The sequence below is a fragment of the Leishmania mexicana genome, chromosome 24, assembly GCF_000234665.1.
Source record: "Leishmania mexicana MHOM/GT/2001/U1103 complete genome, chromosome 24".
Lineage (NCBI taxonomy): Eukaryota > Euglenozoa > Kinetoplastea > Trypanosomatida > Trypanosomatidae > Leishmania > Leishmania mexicana.
In genome coordinates, this window is record NC_018328.1 from 709,827 (window position 1) to 727,244 (window position 17,418).

At 59.6% G+C, this 17,418-nt stretch overlaps 7 protein-coding genes across 7 annotated transcripts; all 7 read right to left on the bottom strand.

The window, feature by feature from the left end:
• Positions 1 to 362: 362 nt before the first annotated feature.
• On the bottom strand, positions 363 to 2,333 carry LMXM_24_1890 (cyclin 10; the record flags this gene model as incomplete). The annotated part of the gene is made up of 1 exon (XM_003875957.1): positions 363 to 2,333. One exon carries the CDS (start codon positions 2,331 to 2,333, stop codon positions 363 to 365), a length of 1,971 nt encoding a protein of 656 aa, XP_003876006.1.
• A 2,017-nt stretch (positions 2,334 to 4,350) lies between these two features.
• Positions 4,351 to 6,834, bottom strand: LMXM_24_1900 (conserved hypothetical protein; the record flags this gene model as incomplete). The annotated part of the gene is made up of 1 exon (XM_003875958.1): positions 4,351 to 6,834. One exon carries the CDS (start codon positions 6,832 to 6,834, stop codon positions 4,351 to 4,353), a length of 2,484 nt encoding a protein of 827 aa, XP_003876007.1.
• A 506-nt stretch (positions 6,835 to 7,340) lies between these two features.
• On the bottom strand, positions 7,341 to 8,798 carry LMXM_24_1905 (conserved hypothetical protein; the record flags this gene model as incomplete). The annotated part of the gene is made up of 1 exon (XM_003875959.1): positions 7,341 to 8,798. The coding sequence occupies one exon, from the start codon at positions 8,796 to 8,798 to the stop codon at positions 7,341 to 7,343; it is 1,458 nt and encodes a 485-aa protein (XP_003876008.1).
• Positions 8,799 to 9,309: 511 nt separating this feature from the next.
• Positions 9,310 to 9,672, bottom strand: LMXM_24_1910 (conserved hypothetical protein; the record flags this gene model as incomplete). Its single annotated transcript, XM_003875960.1, has 1 exon — positions 9,310 to 9,672. One exon carries the CDS (start codon positions 9,670 to 9,672, stop codon positions 9,310 to 9,312), a length of 363 nt encoding a protein of 120 aa, XP_003876009.1.
• A 541-nt stretch (positions 9,673 to 10,213) lies between these two features.
• On the bottom strand, positions 10,214 to 11,785 carry LMXM_24_1920 (conserved hypothetical protein; the record flags this gene model as incomplete). Its single annotated transcript, XM_003875961.1, has 1 exon — positions 10,214 to 11,785. One exon carries the CDS (start codon positions 11,783 to 11,785, stop codon positions 10,214 to 10,216), a length of 1,572 nt encoding a protein of 523 aa, XP_003876010.1.
• A 1,043-nt stretch (positions 11,786 to 12,828) lies between these two features.
• LMXM_24_1930 (conserved hypothetical protein) lies at positions 12,829 to 14,913 on the bottom strand (the record flags this gene model as incomplete). The annotated part of the gene is made up of 1 exon (XM_003875962.1): positions 12,829 to 14,913. The coding sequence occupies one exon, from the start codon at positions 14,911 to 14,913 to the stop codon at positions 12,829 to 12,831; it is 2,085 nt and encodes a 694-aa protein (XP_003876011.1).
• Positions 14,914 to 16,095: 1,182 nt separating this feature from the next.
• On the bottom strand, positions 16,096 to 17,196 carry LMXM_24_1940 (conserved hypothetical protein; the record flags this gene model as incomplete). Its single annotated transcript, XM_003875963.1, has 1 exon — positions 16,096 to 17,196. One exon carries the CDS (start codon positions 17,194 to 17,196, stop codon positions 16,096 to 16,098), a length of 1,101 nt encoding a protein of 366 aa, XP_003876012.1.
• Positions 17,197 to 17,418: the final 222 nt, after the last annotated feature.

Sequence of the window (17,418 nt, forward strand, 5' to 3'; positions counted from 1 at the left end):
CGCAACGTGTGTTTGCGTGTGGGCATCCGCTTAGACATTTTTGGTCGGTCTACTAGACAGCCCGAGAGAAAGGAGAGAGTGGGAGGGAAGGGGAGGGGAGAGAAAGCAAGGAGAAACGTGAAGAGATGAATAAGATCGCCACCACCGCGATGCACCAGAACAGCAGCAGCAGCAGCAGCAGCAGCAGTCGAAAAATTAAGGAAGCAGCATACACGCAGACAGATTCACTCCAGCACACACACACACACACACACAGACCCATGCGCGCGCATGAACGACAAGGAAGCGAGGAGGGGAGGGTGGGTGGGCGAGTGAGTGGTGTTGGGGTGGGGGTGGGTGAGCATCGGTGGGAGGCCTATTACCTACACATGGGGCTGATCTGGAGGTGGAGGTAAGCGTTGGCCTTGCGCAGCGACACCTATCATGCTCGCAGATCGATCGCTGCGTCCGCTACGCACCACTGGCGGCAGGGCTATCCCTTCACGTGATGCGTGGGAAAAGGCTCGTCGAGTAGGTGTTCGATCACTGTAGCTTATCACCATCGAGCCAGCCCCGAAATCTTCAGCGCTGGCGGTTATGCCCCGACAACTGCTGGCGGCTGTCCCGTTGTAGGTTGAAGCGGCGCAGACGTTGGGGGAGTTTTCATAGCCAGCGCGGCCACCGTTGAGCGCCGCTGTGCAAAGGCCCACCACTGTGCTGGTGCTCGCCGCCACCAAGCGGCTTGGGCGGCCAGTGGCATCCCACGAGGCGGCGGCTCCACAGCGAGGGGCGGAGAGTGAAATGCTGCGCGCTCGCTCATCGCCACGTTCCTCCACCGCTACTAGCACCGTCGCCGAGTCCGGCGGGGTCTGGCCCGTCCACACCCCGTTACTGCTTTGGTAGATGCTGTTGGTGTGTGCCGCTACACGAAGCATGTCTTCGCCGCTGGCGCCGCGCCCGGATAGGCCTCCCATGGCACCAAGCGCAGGGGACGAGCCACCGTTCGCTGCAGCGTGCGGCACGTGTGGCAAGGCTGGTGAGTACGACGTACCGAGGGGGTGACGCCGAGCGGAGGTGGACGCTGACCCGCCGCGTGACGCAGGTGCGCGGGCCGGACCTATAGACTCTGTGTCTACCGATATAGAGCGCGCCGTCGACGCGCTTGGCGGAAAGGCTGGACGCGACGCCGACCGCAGAGGTGACACGCCGCTCTGCGAGGCTATCGATATGCTGTACTCGTTCTGCGAAAGGATGCTAGATCGACGGCTACGGGTGTTGCTGCCGCAGCAGCGTGCAAGGAATGGCCGCGTCGGCTGATGCTGTACATCGGAGCGGGTCTCGACCGGCGTCTCCATGGCTGTCTCGGTGCCCCAGTCGCTCGCCTCTTCACTCAAGTGGGCCGCCTGTAGGCGGAGCGGGCGACAGTACTCATCGAAGGTGTCGCGTGAGAAGTAGAGGCGGTTCTGCAACAGCTCCACCATGAGAAACTCCAGCGTGTTGAGGTCGTCGTTCGTGACGCCGCCGACGACAGAAAAGTCATGGTTGTTCAGTGTTCGCGTGTCCATGATCTTGCTTGCCATTCTGGTCGACGTGAGGAAGAGCTTGAACACGTTGTACGGGTGCAGGAGCATGCATGGGTACATGCAGAGTAGCCGGTCCAAGTAGAGGCACCCGCACACCAGCACCGACGGAGAGACGTAGGTGTACTTGACGATGCGCTTGAGGTAGTCGTGAACGGAGATGGCCGGAACCTCGCGGGTGGAGAAGGCATTTAGTTCCGCCTGCGGGCTCGGCAAAGCCGCCTTACCGCTGCCGCTGCCTGTCGTGCTCGCACACGTGGGGCTACCGTTGGTGCTCCCTCGTGGCGAGCGCTCTGCGTCAGTTGCGCCGTTCAGCGCGTCTGTTGAAGGCGAGGCTGGTGATGACACGTGGGCGGGTATCCCGTGCTTCTGCCGCAGCACCTCATGCGCCGCGATGGTGCAGTCGATTGCGTACGCCAGCCACGGAACAAGAAACCGGTATTCCTGCCCATGCTTCTCTTGCATCATCTCGGACTCGTTCAGCAAGCGGCCCGAGCGCTTGCTGTGTCGCTGCGGCATTGACACGGACGGCGTAAGTGGAAAGAGGTCGACCGGCTCCTCCATCGTGGACGGCAAGGGCGGCAGGGTTGGTGTGGTGGACGGACTCAGCATTGTTGCGCCCGCGCACGGGCCATTCGCGCTACTGCTGTTCACGGGGGCGCTGGCTGCAGCCTCTTCTTGGCCACGAGCGCCACAGAAGCCGCCCCCGGCAGCCGAGCCACTGTTGGGGGAGGTATGGAGACTGCTGTTGCACCCCGCTAAGCAAATCTGCATGGTAGGCGGCTTGCGAAAAAAGTGGCAGATGAGCGGCTTCTCTATTTCGTCCACACCGCGCGGCGGTGCGGCGGGGGAGAGCCGCGGTGGGTAGTAGACTCTAGACATGTTTCCATCCTCGGTGTGGCTGCTGCTATGGTTGTTAGCGTCGCCCGCGTGGTTGCGCCTGTTCTGCACCATTGTGTCTAGCGCACTCATCGTACAGCCCCGAGAATGATAAAATCGGCAGAGAGAAAGGACACTCCTCACTCCCTCCTCGTCCACACAGAAGCAAGAGGAAATACAGTCACCGCCTGCTGGGAGAAGGTGGGAAGGGTCAGAAGGAAAGGTCTCGATCAACAAGATGTCGGCGCACACACCACCACGCGAAATGAGAGAGAGGGGAGTCGCTGCCCCCAATCCTAAGGTGTGTCAAGGGAGTTGCGTGTGATGGAGCGTGATGCTCGGAGAATGCTGCAATCTCCAAGGGTGTTGCTTAACCTTTGGCAAAACAATGGGTATCCGTACGGACGTGTATGCGTGTGTGGTGACTGGAGAAGGGGGAGGGGGAGGAAGGAAAGGGAAGAGGTGGTTCGGAGATTGCGTGCGTCGTTTCCCGCCGGACTGCAGAGCGACAACAACAAGGCACCACCACTGACACACACACACACAGCTGACACGCGGGAAGGGCGATGCAAGATGGGGATGCAAGGCGTGAGGAAAGAGGAGCAGGACAAGGCAGAGAGTGAAATGCACAGCAAGAGAGACGTACGTGCGGTGGTGGTGTTGAGGGGGTGAGAGGGCGTGTGTGTATGTGTGTCGGTGGCGGCGGTGGGGTGTGGCAACTTGCTACAAAGAACCAAGAGAACCAGAAAGTACAAGGAGGGGAGATGGTGTGCGAGGGGTGGGGGGAGAATGATGTGTGGGCGAGAAGCGGGTGATGGATAGATAGTGTGTGTGTGCGTGTGTGCGTGTCAGCAAATGAACGTGAGATGTGAGTAGCTAAGTTGCCGCGCGACCAACACTCGGGGGGGGACGAACAGAAAATGAAAAATGTCGTACACCACACACACACACACACACACACACAGAGGGGGGGGGCGGGGTGGGGGTGACTGGGAATACGGAAAGAAAGGTGAATCTGGTGTCACCGACACGTAATCGCACACACGCACTAGAGAGCGAGCAAGAAGGGAGAAGGAGCGAAGGCGTGGGTGGATGTTATGCGAGAGAGCAACAGGTGAGCTATAACATTCATATCAATGGGAGCCATGTACGTGACTGGCACGTGGCAGTGATGGTGTTCGTGAGACGAGGAGGAGGGCGATGATGATGTAGAGAACAACAAAACAGAAGGCGTGTACGCACACCAAGGATGTAAGACGGAGGAGCACGTACAAGAGCACGCGTGTGTGTGTGTGTGGGGGGGGGGACACACAGGGTGGATGCGCGCACGCGAAGGGAAGACGTAGTGGTCGAACCGCCAGCCCCACCCCGAAAAAAAAATTTCATGCGCAGTGAGGCCAGAGAAGCAAGTGAACAGAAGCGAAGAAGATGAGGGAAAGTCAGAGGTCACAACACATACGCACGCGCATACATTTTCATGCACACCTCTTGCCGCTGATGCGGCGGTGTCGACAACGCTATCCCAAGAGTGGGGGGGGTGGCGCCTGGCTAGAGAAGGATATGTACGCCACTACGCCAGAAATGACGTCCTCCTCCATCATTCTTTGCCTCACCTCTGCACGACGCCCCAGTCAGACGATGGGGAGAGGTTCAGCGCACGCTGCATTAGCGTCGAAGCCCTGATGAGTCATCACAGTTGCTTTGCTTTACACCTGTCGTTTGCTCGTCTTCGGGTGTTTGCTTTGCTGGGTTTTCGGGTGGGCGAGGGTGCGCTTGCTCGCATCGCTGCACATGTGGAGACGACGGAGCAGGTCACATTACGGAGCAGACTCATCATAGAGCTCCAACTCAAACGTACGCACGCACACACGCCCACACACGTGTACGAGAATCGCTCGCGTCCCCCTTCTCGTCAAGAGGTGATTGGGCAGCCGACTTGAGCCAACAGCCACGCAGCCGTCGACTGGCCCTCGACGCGAGCGCCGGTGGCAATCCCCTTCAATGAGGGCGTTAACGAGCTGACCACCTGCGCCACTACTGCAGCGCGCCACGCAGGCGGCGACGGAGAAGAGGACAGCAAGAGTGACCGCAGCGAGCGCAGACTGTCGCGCACTACTGGCGAGTCGTTGCGCTCCACTACAAACAAAACGGCGCTCTGCCGCACAACGGCGACGGCCAGCCGCTCGGCAAGGCCCGCGGACCCCGCCGTCGCTAGACTCAACTCCGGGGAACACAGGGCTACCGTCACGTTGCGGAGGAGTGCAGCCGTAGCAGCTCGGCAGTTGGTGCGCATGGTAGCGGGCGTGTCGCTCGTGATCAGCTTCGTCATGGACGGCAGCGACGTCGCCAGCCACACCAGCATCTCCTGCGCGTCTTCAGTCATGGTCGGCGCTTGCACACGCGCGTCACACAAGCGGCCAAACACGGACGCGGCAAGCCGCAGAGCCACCATCCACTCAGCTGCCGACGTTGGCAGCTGCGGGGGCTGTGCTTTAGAGCCCCAGAGGGTATTCAGCTGTGTCAGCGTCTCCCCGACGATCTCGGGCCTATCAACGGTGGCGGTGAGCATATAGCGCAGAGCGTCCGTTGCGGGAAAGCGAAACCCAGCCGGCAATGCGGCGTACAGGCTGAGAAGACCTGAGCACGTGGCGGATGGATCACTGGCGTTCGGCGACAACGCCTCGACGGTGTGGTGGAACTGAGTGTGCTCCGGCAAGAGCGTGTTCACCTTCGTCTGCGCAGCTGCAGCGTTGAAGGTATCAAAAAGCTGCGGCGCTTCCCACGCAGGAAGGAGACTGTCAGTCTCCCCTGGCGGCGGCGAAGCGGCTGTTGCTCCAGACAGCGTGGGTGCTGCAGCGCCACCAGAGTCGGAGGCACATCTGGTACCCTCCAAGCCCGGAATATGCGAGAGATCTTCTGGCGACACATGCGCCATCAGAAAGTTTTGGATCTCCTCCTGCGAGTCCTGCGCAACAACGCCAGCGTGGTCCTGGATGAAGCGCTTTGCCGCCTCTACAACACTGTCGCCGACATTGTAGGGCAGCTTCAGCATGCGACCTTCAACATTCACGTCGAAAAGGTAATCGTACGATTGCCCTTTGTAGAAGTGCTTCTCGCGTTGCTGCTCCGAGGCGCCTGTGTAGTGCTGAGCGTCTGGCCCTGCAACGACAACGCCGATCTTCTCCCACTGACCGGCATTCCACACATACAACTCCACCTCACCCTTCTCATTGCGGGCAAAGAGGCGTTCGCCCTCCAGCGTGCCACGGCGCCGCGCAATCTCGTGCGTGAACGGCATCGACTCCACATCGAGCCCGCCACTGGTGGCAGCAGCGCTGCTGGATTTGGCGATTTTGACATCCACCGTTTGGGAAGAGACGGCCGTCTCCAAGGCTTCCAGCTTCTCGATGGACGCCATGTGGCCATAGTCACGGGTCCATACGCGCACGGTATGATCTGAACCACCAGAGAGCAGCCTGCCGTCCGATGTCGGCGCCACACTCCACACGACGCAGGGGTGCTGAATGACTTGCACGGTGAACAGCTTGCCATCAGCGCCACTTGAACGCCATACACGCACTGTGTGATCTTCCGAGGCAGTGTACAGCTCCGACAGAGCAGGAGACCAGCTGATAGAGTAGATCAGTGAGTCATGGCCATCCAATACTTGAAGAGAGCACTCGGTGCCGATGCTCCACAATCGAACTGTGCAGTCGTTTCCGGCTGACGCGAAGCGGGTGCTGTCGACCGCACAAATGCACTGCACAACATCCTGGTGACCAGAGAAAATTTGTATGGTCCTTCCCGTCAACGCATCCCAGGCGTGAATCGTCTTGTCGCCAGAGCCAGACACGACTGTCGAGGTGTTTGTCAGCTGCGCCACACCACGGATGGCCGTGGCATGCTTGTCGTAAAGTTGTTTTGGCTGTCCACTTTTGTGATCGAAAATAAGAACCATCCCGCCCCAATCACCAGAAATAATGTCGCCAGCAAGCGCATCCTCCACTTCCGTGTCGATACTGCCGGGAGTGAAATGCATGATGGCACCGCAACAAGCGCCACTGTTGTGCCCATTCAACACGGCTTCTACCGCAGACGACTCGGCGTTCCACAGCGCCACATGCTTATCATTTGATCCAGTGACAACGCACGACTCGTGATCCAGAAGCTCTATATCGGGATGAAATAGAACGTAGTTGACAAACGCGGTATGACCAACAAAGGTCAGGCCATCCTCTACAGTGTCCCCTGACCTTGGAACAGTGGACAACTTCGCTGTGTTGTCGCGCGACGCTGTGAAGACAGCCGACGGATCATGAGGTGAGGAGCTGACAAAGCGCACATCAGAGATGTGCGCCCGTCCATCTGCCTGAAGAATAAACGCTTCGTCACACATCCTTACTACTGAAGATGCTTGGAGAAGCAAGCAGAAATGAATGATCGTACACCCACTAGAAGGACCCGACGCTGTGTCACGGACACCAACAGAGAGAAAAAGGTTTTTTTTTGAGAAGATGTGGTAAAACGCACCCTCAAAGCTAACCACAAGGAAGAGACGAGAATAAAAAAAACCGCGCAAACAACAACAAAGCCGTTTCCGCTGCTGAGGATAAGTAACAGCGTCAAGACAAAAAAAGGAGAGAAGGACAATAGGGAGGCATCGGAGCATTGATCTTCTACCTGGCGTTTATGCCTGAGGAGGAGACAGTCTCAAAACAAATGGTTCGTAGTAGTCAGCATAGTAGGAAGGCCAAGATCGACTGAGACTTTGTAACGTCCTAATAATACCTTTTTTTCGTTTAGAGCTCAGCGGGTGGAGCAGTAGTAATGCAAAGGAGATCTTGTTTTGACAGAACGACAAATGACAGCAGTGAGAGCGAACTTATTCCGTGCAATTCAAAGTCACTCACATGAAGATGTATTGCGGAGAAGCGAAGCGAGCTGACAGCCGTAGCGAGAAGCGTTGAAAGAAGTCCACGCAGATGACCCAGAGGATTCTGACCACGCGTAAGGGAACGCCGACACCGGAGATAGAAGGGCATCAACTCCGTCTACGAGGTGGAGTTCAACATACGTGGAGGCCCATCTCAGCTCATCCTCAGCGCTCCATAGTGAAAGCAGACTGTTCTCTGGTGATCGCGTACATGCCCATTGAATCAACCCTAGGCGAAGGTGCCAAATGCACTCATGCCCTTTTTCGCTGTGCAGTCGGATTTCAGTTTGGGTAAACGCCATAAGACTTCTCCACAAAGCCGGCGCGAGTGCGCTTCTTGTGCAGCCCTCGCAGACGCGCGTTCCACTCTCACCCTCTCTGTCTACGTCAAAGTGTTCCTTAGTACCACTCCTGCGTAGTTCACCGGCAGCTTGGTGGGGATCTTCCATTACTGCCCCTGCTCCGGAGAGAGATGCATCACCCTTCCTGTCGAGGGCGTCTTGTTCCTGGAGAAGAAATAGCAGATACGACGTAGCCGAGCTATCACCATTGTGCTCTCTGATGAACTGCATGACTTGCTCGCTATCCATTTGAATGGCGACATGTGCATGATCCCATTTCGCGCAAACATCTGACGCGCTCGCATGCAGGGCTCGAAATCTAAGCCGGCGGTATTGCCAGGCGTTGTAGTTCATGGGATGGGTGTGTGCGGCCATAAAAAACAGCTGGTCGTCTTGTGCCTCAAACTGGAAAATAGGCACGGCATTTTCGTTGCCTTCTTTAGGGCCGTCGGTAAGAAGTCCGTAGGCACACATGTTGAAGGAGAGCCATTGTCGATGCTCCCACAACGACTTCAGCTTTGGGCAAAGACTCAAAAAAAGATCCAAGAGAACCAACTCTTTCATCACATGATGCAACTTTTGACCGCTCTCTGCCTTGCCCTCTGTGATGAAGCACGTTTCGCGCAGCCAGCGTCGACGAAGCGATACGAAAATGTCATGTTGAGGGAGACACGCCCATGCTAAAGCGACAACTGTGGGATGCAAGTCGCTAAGCATTGCGCGTGTCACATGCGGACTGTCGTCAAGGCTGTCCGGTGATCGAATGACACCCTCGGTAACTTTTGGTAGCGGGCCTTTTGCTCTTTCAAAAGAGTGAACAAAAAAGGCTCTCATGGCAGCAACAACGCGTCTGTCCATTAGGACAGGAAAGTCAGTATACTTTGTAGTGCTTGCTACTACGCAGGAAATATCGGCCAAACAGATGACTCGGTTTGACTCCAGCGGTTGCTGAGAGAAGCCGAATGCCGCCCTGATTGGTGGCGCACCGGGTGTTTGGATGCTCTGCAAGTATAGTTCGGCACCATTGCCCAGGATTCGGTCAAGTTCTGTTGCCGCATCGGCAATAATGGTGTAACCAGATTCCATGTGGTTGCTCAGAAAGTGTGAGGGTAGAAGTGGCGCCTCAAGTAAATGCACAGCAGCGATTCATAAATCTTGATGAAACAAAACGAGCACACCATAAAGAGGGAGAATTGTGACGTGAGTAAGAGAACAAGAGGCAAAGAGCTCCAATAATAAGATTCGGGAAGCAGTCAAATCATGCGGATTACCCCGTGCCAAGGAGAGCTTTTGCGGAGAAGGAAAGATAAGCCGGACCACGCTTGACCAGCATCCCCTAGCGTCATTGCTGCTGCTTCTTTAGCCATACAATTTTATGGGCATAATACGTTGGAGCGTAGGCAAAGATAAGCATCGGTGCAAAGACGCAAGCACAACCGAAAAGTTCACAGCGAGAAGGAAAAGAGACCGGATAGAGCAAATATGCACAGATTAGCGCCGCGGTCGCCGGTAAAAAGACCCTCGAGGCGATAAGAAGTTCGTGCCTCATGAGCTGGACCACCTTGGGGAGCACTCAAACTCATCCCAAGGTGCAATTTCATTTGATGAGAATGTCTTTTGCCTCGTTCAGCTTTGTCGCGATGTAGGGCGTTCCACTGACATCACTATGAAAGTCCTTCATCATGTTTCGGTATCGTTTCTTTACCTCCTCGGGTGCCGGGCGGCAAAAAATGGCGCCTGCCTCGTTTTCCTTGAATCCGAGAAGCATGTAGGCTTCGTACTCTGTCATGGGGGACTGGAATCCGTACTCGAACTTGTGATATGGCTTGGCACTTTTCAAAAAACGCGAGACGTTTTGTGCACCAGAGGCCGACACCCGCTGCGCGATTCGTGGTGCGACGCGGGAAGCATAAAAGATGCCGCACCCAACAAGAATGCCAGCAAGGATTGGGAGTACCATTTTTTTCTTTTCAGCGCTTTGAGTGTCGACTATGCGGTGTCGGGCGTGCAAAGGAGGAGGGAAGACACGGGGAGGGGGGGGTGGCGTGGGTTTCGTCAGGAGAATGGTCTGGCGGGCGTCGCCAGATGCCCGGGCCCTTTGGGGTCGGGGGCAGTTTGGCGGCGGCCCACGCGTTTGGGGGGGGCCTGGTTTTGCGCCGAGGGGCTTGGGGCCGGGGGGGGGGGGGGGTGTTGGGATGTTGGGGGCATCGGCGCGCGTGGGGTGGCGTGGCGCAGGGTCTTATTGCGTGATAAATTTGGCGCGTGCGGGCGGTCAAGGGCGAGCCCGGCGTGACACGTTCCTTTTTTTTTCCGTCGAACCCACGCAAAAGGGGATTGATAGCAACAGCGTCACCGCATCGTTCGGCGAGATAAGGCCAACAGCTCGCGTAACCAACCAGGGGCGCAACAACAAACTAGAGACATGGGAAAAAGCGAAAAAACGGCAGCAGCAGAGCAGCGGTGTGCGTTCCGATTTTGTCATTGTCTATGGGGGGCGTGTGTCACAGGACAGCGTTGCCGGCGCGAAATGTCTTCTGGGAGCGTCGGCTTCTGGTTCTGCTTTTCTCGCACGCTCTGCCGTCTTCATAGGCGAGCCGAATTTGATCCTCGACCTCTTGCTTGAGCTTGTTCATGATGTACTGCCGGTCGCGCACCACCTCGTCGTAGGCCTGCTGCAGCTGCGCCGCGTGGTCCTTCGCCATGCGTTCACTTCGCCGCATCTCGCCCTCGTAGAGAAACTGGAGGCGCTCATTTTCCAGCTGGCTAACGCGATTGCGCTCCTGCAGCAGCTGCACACGAGAGCGCAGTTGCATTACTTCCTCCTGCTGGCGCTGCAAGAGAAGCAGGTCCGCATCCGTCGGAAGCGCCGGCGTCTCGACGAGGATGCCGGCCTGCGCCAGTGAGATGAGGTCGCGCTCGCCCACGAAAGCCTTGGCCCCGTCTGGAGCCACCGGCTGCTCTTGCACAGCCGAGGCTTTAGCTCGCAGCGCGGCGCTATCGGAGAGCCACGTGAGGCCTGCGTCGAAGGCAATGAGCACAGGGTCCCAGAAGATGTCAAGCAGCAGCGCCTGCCGCGCCAACTGCTCCTCGCGCTCGAGCTGCATCAGCGGCGACGGCAGAGAGATGCTCGCCTGCGTTGACGTCGCGGCTGCGCTGACGACGCGCACGTTGTTCATCCAAGTGCCGTCCTGAGCAAGGGCTTCTAGGCCCGCCACGCGGTTGTTAAGTCGCCGCTCCTCGTAGCGGAGCTGCTCGACTTCGAGAACAGCTGCGGTTAGCTGCGCCTCTGTGCGCTGCTTCTCCTGCTCCAACGTTGCCGTTTTGCTGCGCAGCTGCGCCAACTCCTCAGAGAAGCGACTGACGAGCGTACGGTGGTCCTGTAGCGCCGCATTCGCTTTGCGCAGCTGGGCCAGCTCCGCCTCACGCAGCAGCCCGACCTGTGCCAGCGCATCGTCGAGGCGGTAGATCTGGGTCTGCGCAATCACAGGGTCAAAGAGCGCCAGGGACGCCTGCAGGGCAGCGTGCACGTCCCTCTCTTCCTTTGCGGCCAGCACGGCTGCCGACGTGGCGTCCTCCTTCACGGCGCCTTTGACAGCTGTGGCCGCAGCGGAGTCGCCCACCGCGCCACGTAGCACACAGACGGTTCGCGTGAGATCTTCCACCTGCAGCTGCGCGCGTTGCAGCTGGGTGCTCAGGTAGGTGATGTGATACAGCAGTCGTTGCCGATCGGCGTAGTCAGCGGCGGTGATGTGCGCGTGTCCCTCGTCTCGCACGGGTGCTGTGGACGAGATGGGCAGGTGCGCATTCGTGCCAGACGACGACGCGACACAGTCCTGGGAGGGCGGCTCTCGGTCACCGGGCCACCTCTCGGCCCCGTCGTCACTGAGCTTCTCCGTGACGTTCACTCGTGTTTCCGGCGGTGGTGGCGACGGCGTTGTGGCGGCGCCGTCCACTTCTATCGTTTCCTCCGTCGGGGACGAGAGAGTCGAAATGCCGGTGGCGAGCGCACTGCGGTCTCGCGGCGACACGGTGTGGTGCGCACTCAGCGGCGTCAGAACAGCGCTCTCTGCCATGCTGACCGTTGCTTGCGTGAGCACACGTAGTGGCGTCTATCGCTGCGGTGCGAAAGCGAAGGACCACCGCCACAAGAACGAATCACCTGCTGGAGCAGGTTTCTTCGAGTGCGGCTCGTGTTCTGCGCGACGGCCGATGTTTCGTGTCCCTCGTCAAAAGCACGCTTTACGCCACAGCGCACAGGGTGTCTATGAGGGAGGCCGGTGGTGGCGTTATTCTATGAGGGCGAGGCACACGTGTGAGTGCGTGCGTGCGGTGTGTTGGTGGCTGGGGCGTACGTGGGTGTTGAAGGAGCACTCGGCTCAGGCACAGAGACAGAGAGAGAATTGTTCACCGGGCGGCTAAGCGTGGACTTGTTAGCAACCTCGGCAGTCTCGCACACGTCTTCTGGTGCTTGCGCCTGCCGTCGTGTGGCTTAGTGCAGAGCAGTGGGGGGCGGGGATGGGGGAAAAGGTGTGAAAGGGATAGTTGGGAGGGGGGGGGGGGGTGCACCGGGGTGTGCATGTGTGGCCCGAGTGCTGTTGCTTGAGAAATACATCCTCTGCAGGTGTGCGTGCCCCACAGCAGCGAGCAACGCACGTGCTGAGCAACCAAGTATGGCGCCCTCCCTGTTTCGCCTCACATCGGGGGTAGGGGAGAGGAGGGGCCGGGGAGTGGGTGAGTGTCGGACAGCTGTCGCGCGTCCATTCTGCGTACATGCGCGTGTATCTTCTTCGTAGCTGAGCGCACTGTTGCAGATCAAGAGAGGGGGAGGGGAGGGGGTGAAGAAGGATGCCGAGCCTGTGTGCGCGTGCTAAGGGTGCTTGGCGGGAGGCACAGCGCCAAACGAAAGGTGCGACGTAGCGGACGCGCAAATAGAGAAGCAAAACACCGAGAGGAAAACACACCCACCCGCTCACAGACCGCCGCGCAGAACACGGCACGTCACCATCGCCAACGACGCCACGACCACTGGACAGCTCCTGTACCTGAGTGTCAACCCGGAGACGCCCCGCGGTCAGGGTTTGATTTCGTTTTCGCTCGCAGCACGGCGGCACCTGCTTTACATCACCGAGCACCGCCGTTTCTTCGCACCTGCCCCAGTCGCCGTGTCGGCGTGCCACGCCCGGTTAGATGAGCCATCTTGCAAGTGCATGCTCTTGAGCGCGATCAGCTCCAGGATGTGCTGATTCACTTCGGCAACTCCCTTGTAACCAGGGAAGTAGTTCACATCAATGACAACTGGGATGCTGTCCAACAGGAGCGGCGTGGGCGCGCCGGAGGCGGGGTCAAACATGTCGCTGGCGCGAAACAGCTGCGACGCCGGAGTTGGCGGCACTGAGGCACCGGCACCCGGTAGCTTGCGCATGTTATGGCTACCAGGGAGCCGCTGCGCCGGCTCTGCGGTGTCGGTGCTGCGGTGGGCCACCTTCGACAGCGAGGGCGCTACCCCCTCGTACCGTACGGTTGCGCCTTCAGTGCGCCCGATGCCGCGTGCGCCCTTGCGCTGGTACGCGTGTGCTAGATACTGCGGCACGAGCACTAGGTCGAAACCGTACAGGGAGAGGCCAATGCCGGCGTCCCCAGAGAGGTCCTGCGCCAGCTTGCTGATGGCGGTGTAGGCGGGAGTGCCCGGGGCCAAGAACGCGTTCCAGTTGTCCGCCGGCACAACCATCGACTCCCACGCAATAAGCGGCTGTTCCACGCTGGCACTTTCGCTCGACGTACCCCGCGGCGGTTCCGTAGGTGACGGAGGGACACCAACCACTGTGGTGGGGTTCATCGCTGGTGATGTGACGGGCTGTACACCGTCGTCGGTGCTACTGGTCATGGCAGACAACGTAGGCTGCGACCTGGAGGTGGAGACGCTGCCCACGGCCGAGAAGAACGCCTTGTCCTGTGAGTCTAACGTCACTGGCACATCCGCCACCGTCGACCCGCGTGTGTGCTCCCACAGGTAATTTAGCAGGCTCACGGTGGGGTTCACCTTCACGCTGATGTGTGAGCCGACACAGTACACCTTCAGCACCACTGGGAGCGCGTACACGTACAGCTCCTGCAGAATGAAGCGGCAGGCCTCTGTCGGGAGGGCGGCCTTCACCGCTGCCGGTACCGAGACATCCGCGTCGCGCGTGAGCCACATCACCAGGTGATGAGTGAAAACGGGGCCGGTACTCTCGTCCGGCTTCGCGATCCACCAGTGTTCCGCCGCCGTCCCGTTCGCGCGCGCCTCCTGCTCCTCCATGGACGTGAAAGAGTGGATGCCGAGCGGGGTGGCTGCGCTGGACCCGTTCGTGCGCCCGGCATGGCCACAGGCCGCATTGGACGGGCAGTCCCACATGAACGTGCGCGGTATCAGCGCGATGGGTTGCCCGTCATCGCCCGCGTTGTTCAGTAGCTTGCACAGCATACTGCGCGTCATGAGCAGCTGAACCTTTTCGAGGGGGTCAATCACCATGAGGGGTGCCCTGCGCTGGCGACTTCGCCGCCTCTTCGCACCCTTGTACCACTGATGAAGCGCGCGAATGGCAACCGGGGTGCCAAACGTGGCCACCTTGTGCAGCACCACATCCACCTCGTCCATGAGCGCGGTTTGAGAAGGCTCGTCCTCGTCTAGGCCGGGGCTCTGCTCTGCATCGGCCTTACTGTCTTCCTTCGCGAAGGCGGCGGCGGAGGACTGGTGCGTTTTTTTGATGTCGCCGTCGATGCACAGGACCATGCGATGTCGCTGGGCATCGTAGTTCAAGTTGAAAAAGCGGAAGAGGCAGTTGCTCAGGGGGGAGCAAGGCAGAAAGCACTCGGTTGTACTGCGACTCCGGAGAGGGAGCGCCAGGACTTCGGAGGTCGCGCGACTGGTCCTACGGCTCCTGCAATGCGAGTTCATGCCATGGTTACCACTGGCACAGCCTTCTTGCTGCGCAGCTGTGCTCGCTTCAGGTGCCTCGCCGCTAACGTCGAACCAACCCGCTTGTCTCGCCGCCGAGTGCTGCTGCATCTGGAGAAGGCGCTCATTGTGGAGCTTCCCTGCCTCTCGTAGCGCATCGAAGGACTGCTGATGCTTCTTGGAGCTGGCGCACAGTGCGACAGTGATGGTGCGCATCGCCGACGGTGGCGGCGACATCGGCGGAGACGATGCTGAGCGATTCATGTGCGTCTTGATGTGCTGCGTGCTTGGACGCGGGAGGCCTGACAAACCGTCTCGCGGGATACGTCGTGCGTGCGTGTGTGTGCAGCGCCGTGTATCTAGAGCGTGTATGTGTGTGTGTGGGGGGGGTGGGGGGCGACCGGCTGCAACTTTCTGCTCGGCGATGTGGTCGGCCGCCGCACGTGCTCACTCTTGAAATTCAAAGGGTCGAGCGACAAGGAAGAAGGCGGGTGATGCGTGTGTGTCGTAGGGGGGATGGGGTGAGTAGAGAGCTACGGAGGCCATAAATGATGGCGGTGCACGGAAAGGATGAAGGGAACGGACGACCGCGTACGCGCGCCCTCCTCTTCGGATGGATGCCCAGACGCGTGGGGGTGGGCACGCGGACTGCTGCCTGTGAGACTGTAGCGGTAGTAGAGACCGTTGGTATGAAGCCGATTTCCCGTCTTCGGCGTGTGCCCGCTTTTTGCTGCCGCACACACAACGCGAGGCCCAACGCCACTCTGCCCACACGCCCTGCCACACGCCACCCGTCGCGTGGTGCCAAGCAGCCGTCGACACACGCGCCCCAGCGATGCGGCGCCTCAGCCATCGGAGCACGGCCCCTGCCTCGAACTCTACCCGCCACTCCGCACACGCTGAGCAGGTCGCCAGCTGGCGCACCGCTTGGGATGGCTCAGGCTCACCCACCAGCGGGCAGCGAGGGCCGACAGAGATGCGTCCGAGTCACGTCGACACGCTGCCCATCATGTGGATAGTGCAAGCGTATTCACGGTCGCAGCTACCTCCGATGACGCGTCATCCAGGACCTGACCGCCGGCACCCGTGGCGGTACACCGCACTGGCCTCCCCCCTACGTCGCAGGCACCTGGCCCTGCCACCCACCAGTGGTGATTGTGCATCGACAGGGGTAGGGGCTGGATGGGGCTGCTTGGCGGCCCCACACTGAGAGGGTCCGAAGATATCGATACGAAGCACTGATGCGTGTGTGTGTGAGGTGTGTCCCCCACCCCACCCTGTCATCGAGGGTTGCGTGAGCCTAAGTGGGACAGAGAGAGAACAGAAGCCGTAGTGGAGGTGTACACACGCGCGCCAACCTTGTGCTCAAAGATGGGCGGATGCGAGCCCCTCTCGCCGAACGCCGCTCGCTGCACAGAGAGACAGAGACAGTAGGGGTGGTTTGCCTTACCTGCTGCTCTTCTCATTGTTGCCGCCACTCGCGGTTGAGTAGACAGGGTGGTGGTAGTACACGTACCAGCACCATTTCAACGACGCCTCGAAGTGGCGCTGGTAGGCGATCAATTCCTTCGCTGTCTGCACGTCAGCCGCCTCTTCCATGATGTTGGCTGGCGGCTGTGACACCCACGCCAACGCGAAGAGAGCGGAGCCGCTCAGGAAGGACAGGCTTACTCGCGCGTTGGTGGCTCGCATCAGCCGTTGGTGCCGCTGCGCCATGAGCTCTCGCTGCTCTGCCGGCAGGCGGAGCCGCATCAATGCGAGCAGTCGCGTGAACAACACTGAATTCTGCGGCAGCGCGTTGTGGTAGAGCCGCGCCGTCTTCCACGTCATCAGGTAGATGGAGGTGAGCCAAAGACATGGGTTGATGAGCAGCTCCAACCCATGCAGGCCACGACTGCCAATGTGACTACTGAACTGCCGGTCCACGTCGTACTTGGCCTGCTGCTCCACAGCTGTGAGCTCGTTGATCAAACTCCGCAGCTCCGTCGCGGTGAGGGTGTGCGGTGGCTTGGTCAGCCTGTCGACCAAACCCTGATGTGTGAGCTCGTAGCCGGCCAGTGGGCAGTCTGGGAGTGTCTGCCACGATACAGCAGCCATGGCCGTAGCAGCACCGGGCGCGGCCTTGTCTGCGTTTTCTGAGGCGCGCATAGGGCTTGTGCTTGTCGTAGTAGAGGAGAGTGCCGACTCTGGCGTGGATGCATCGACGCTGCACGGTAGCGGGGCAGACGAGCGCCACTTGCGGAGGCTTGTCCACCACGTAGTTGGGCCTTCGCTCGCATCCACGCCGTCGTGACGGCTTCCCAAGATCGCCGGTGCTGTCCCTTCGGGTGGTGGTGCTGATGAGCGCGTCTTGGCGGATGCCGTGTACACAACGCTCGACGACGACGCAGTGCTCCTCACGTCACTGCCGCGGACAGAGGCGCTGGGTGGCGCAAGTGCGCGATTGGCCGGCGTGAAGATGGATGCAAGCACATCCTGCGTAGCCTGTGCGTCCGCAGGCACGGGGCTTGCCTTGCCGCCCTCAGGCCCTCGCGACCACCACGGCATTCCACCACCTTCGCGGCGACAGTGAGCGAATGGGGGAGAGGGGAGGGGGGACAGGGAGGGGTGGAGAGTGAGAGAGGCTCTCCTCGACGGGTACCAACTCTGGGGCACAAACACACGCGTATATGCATACAAGCTTGCTTCTGAATCACGGCGGTGCGCGCGTCATCGTCCGTCTGTGAGTTGATGAGTTGGGGGTTTGTGCTGCAGTTCGCCGTTCCTGCG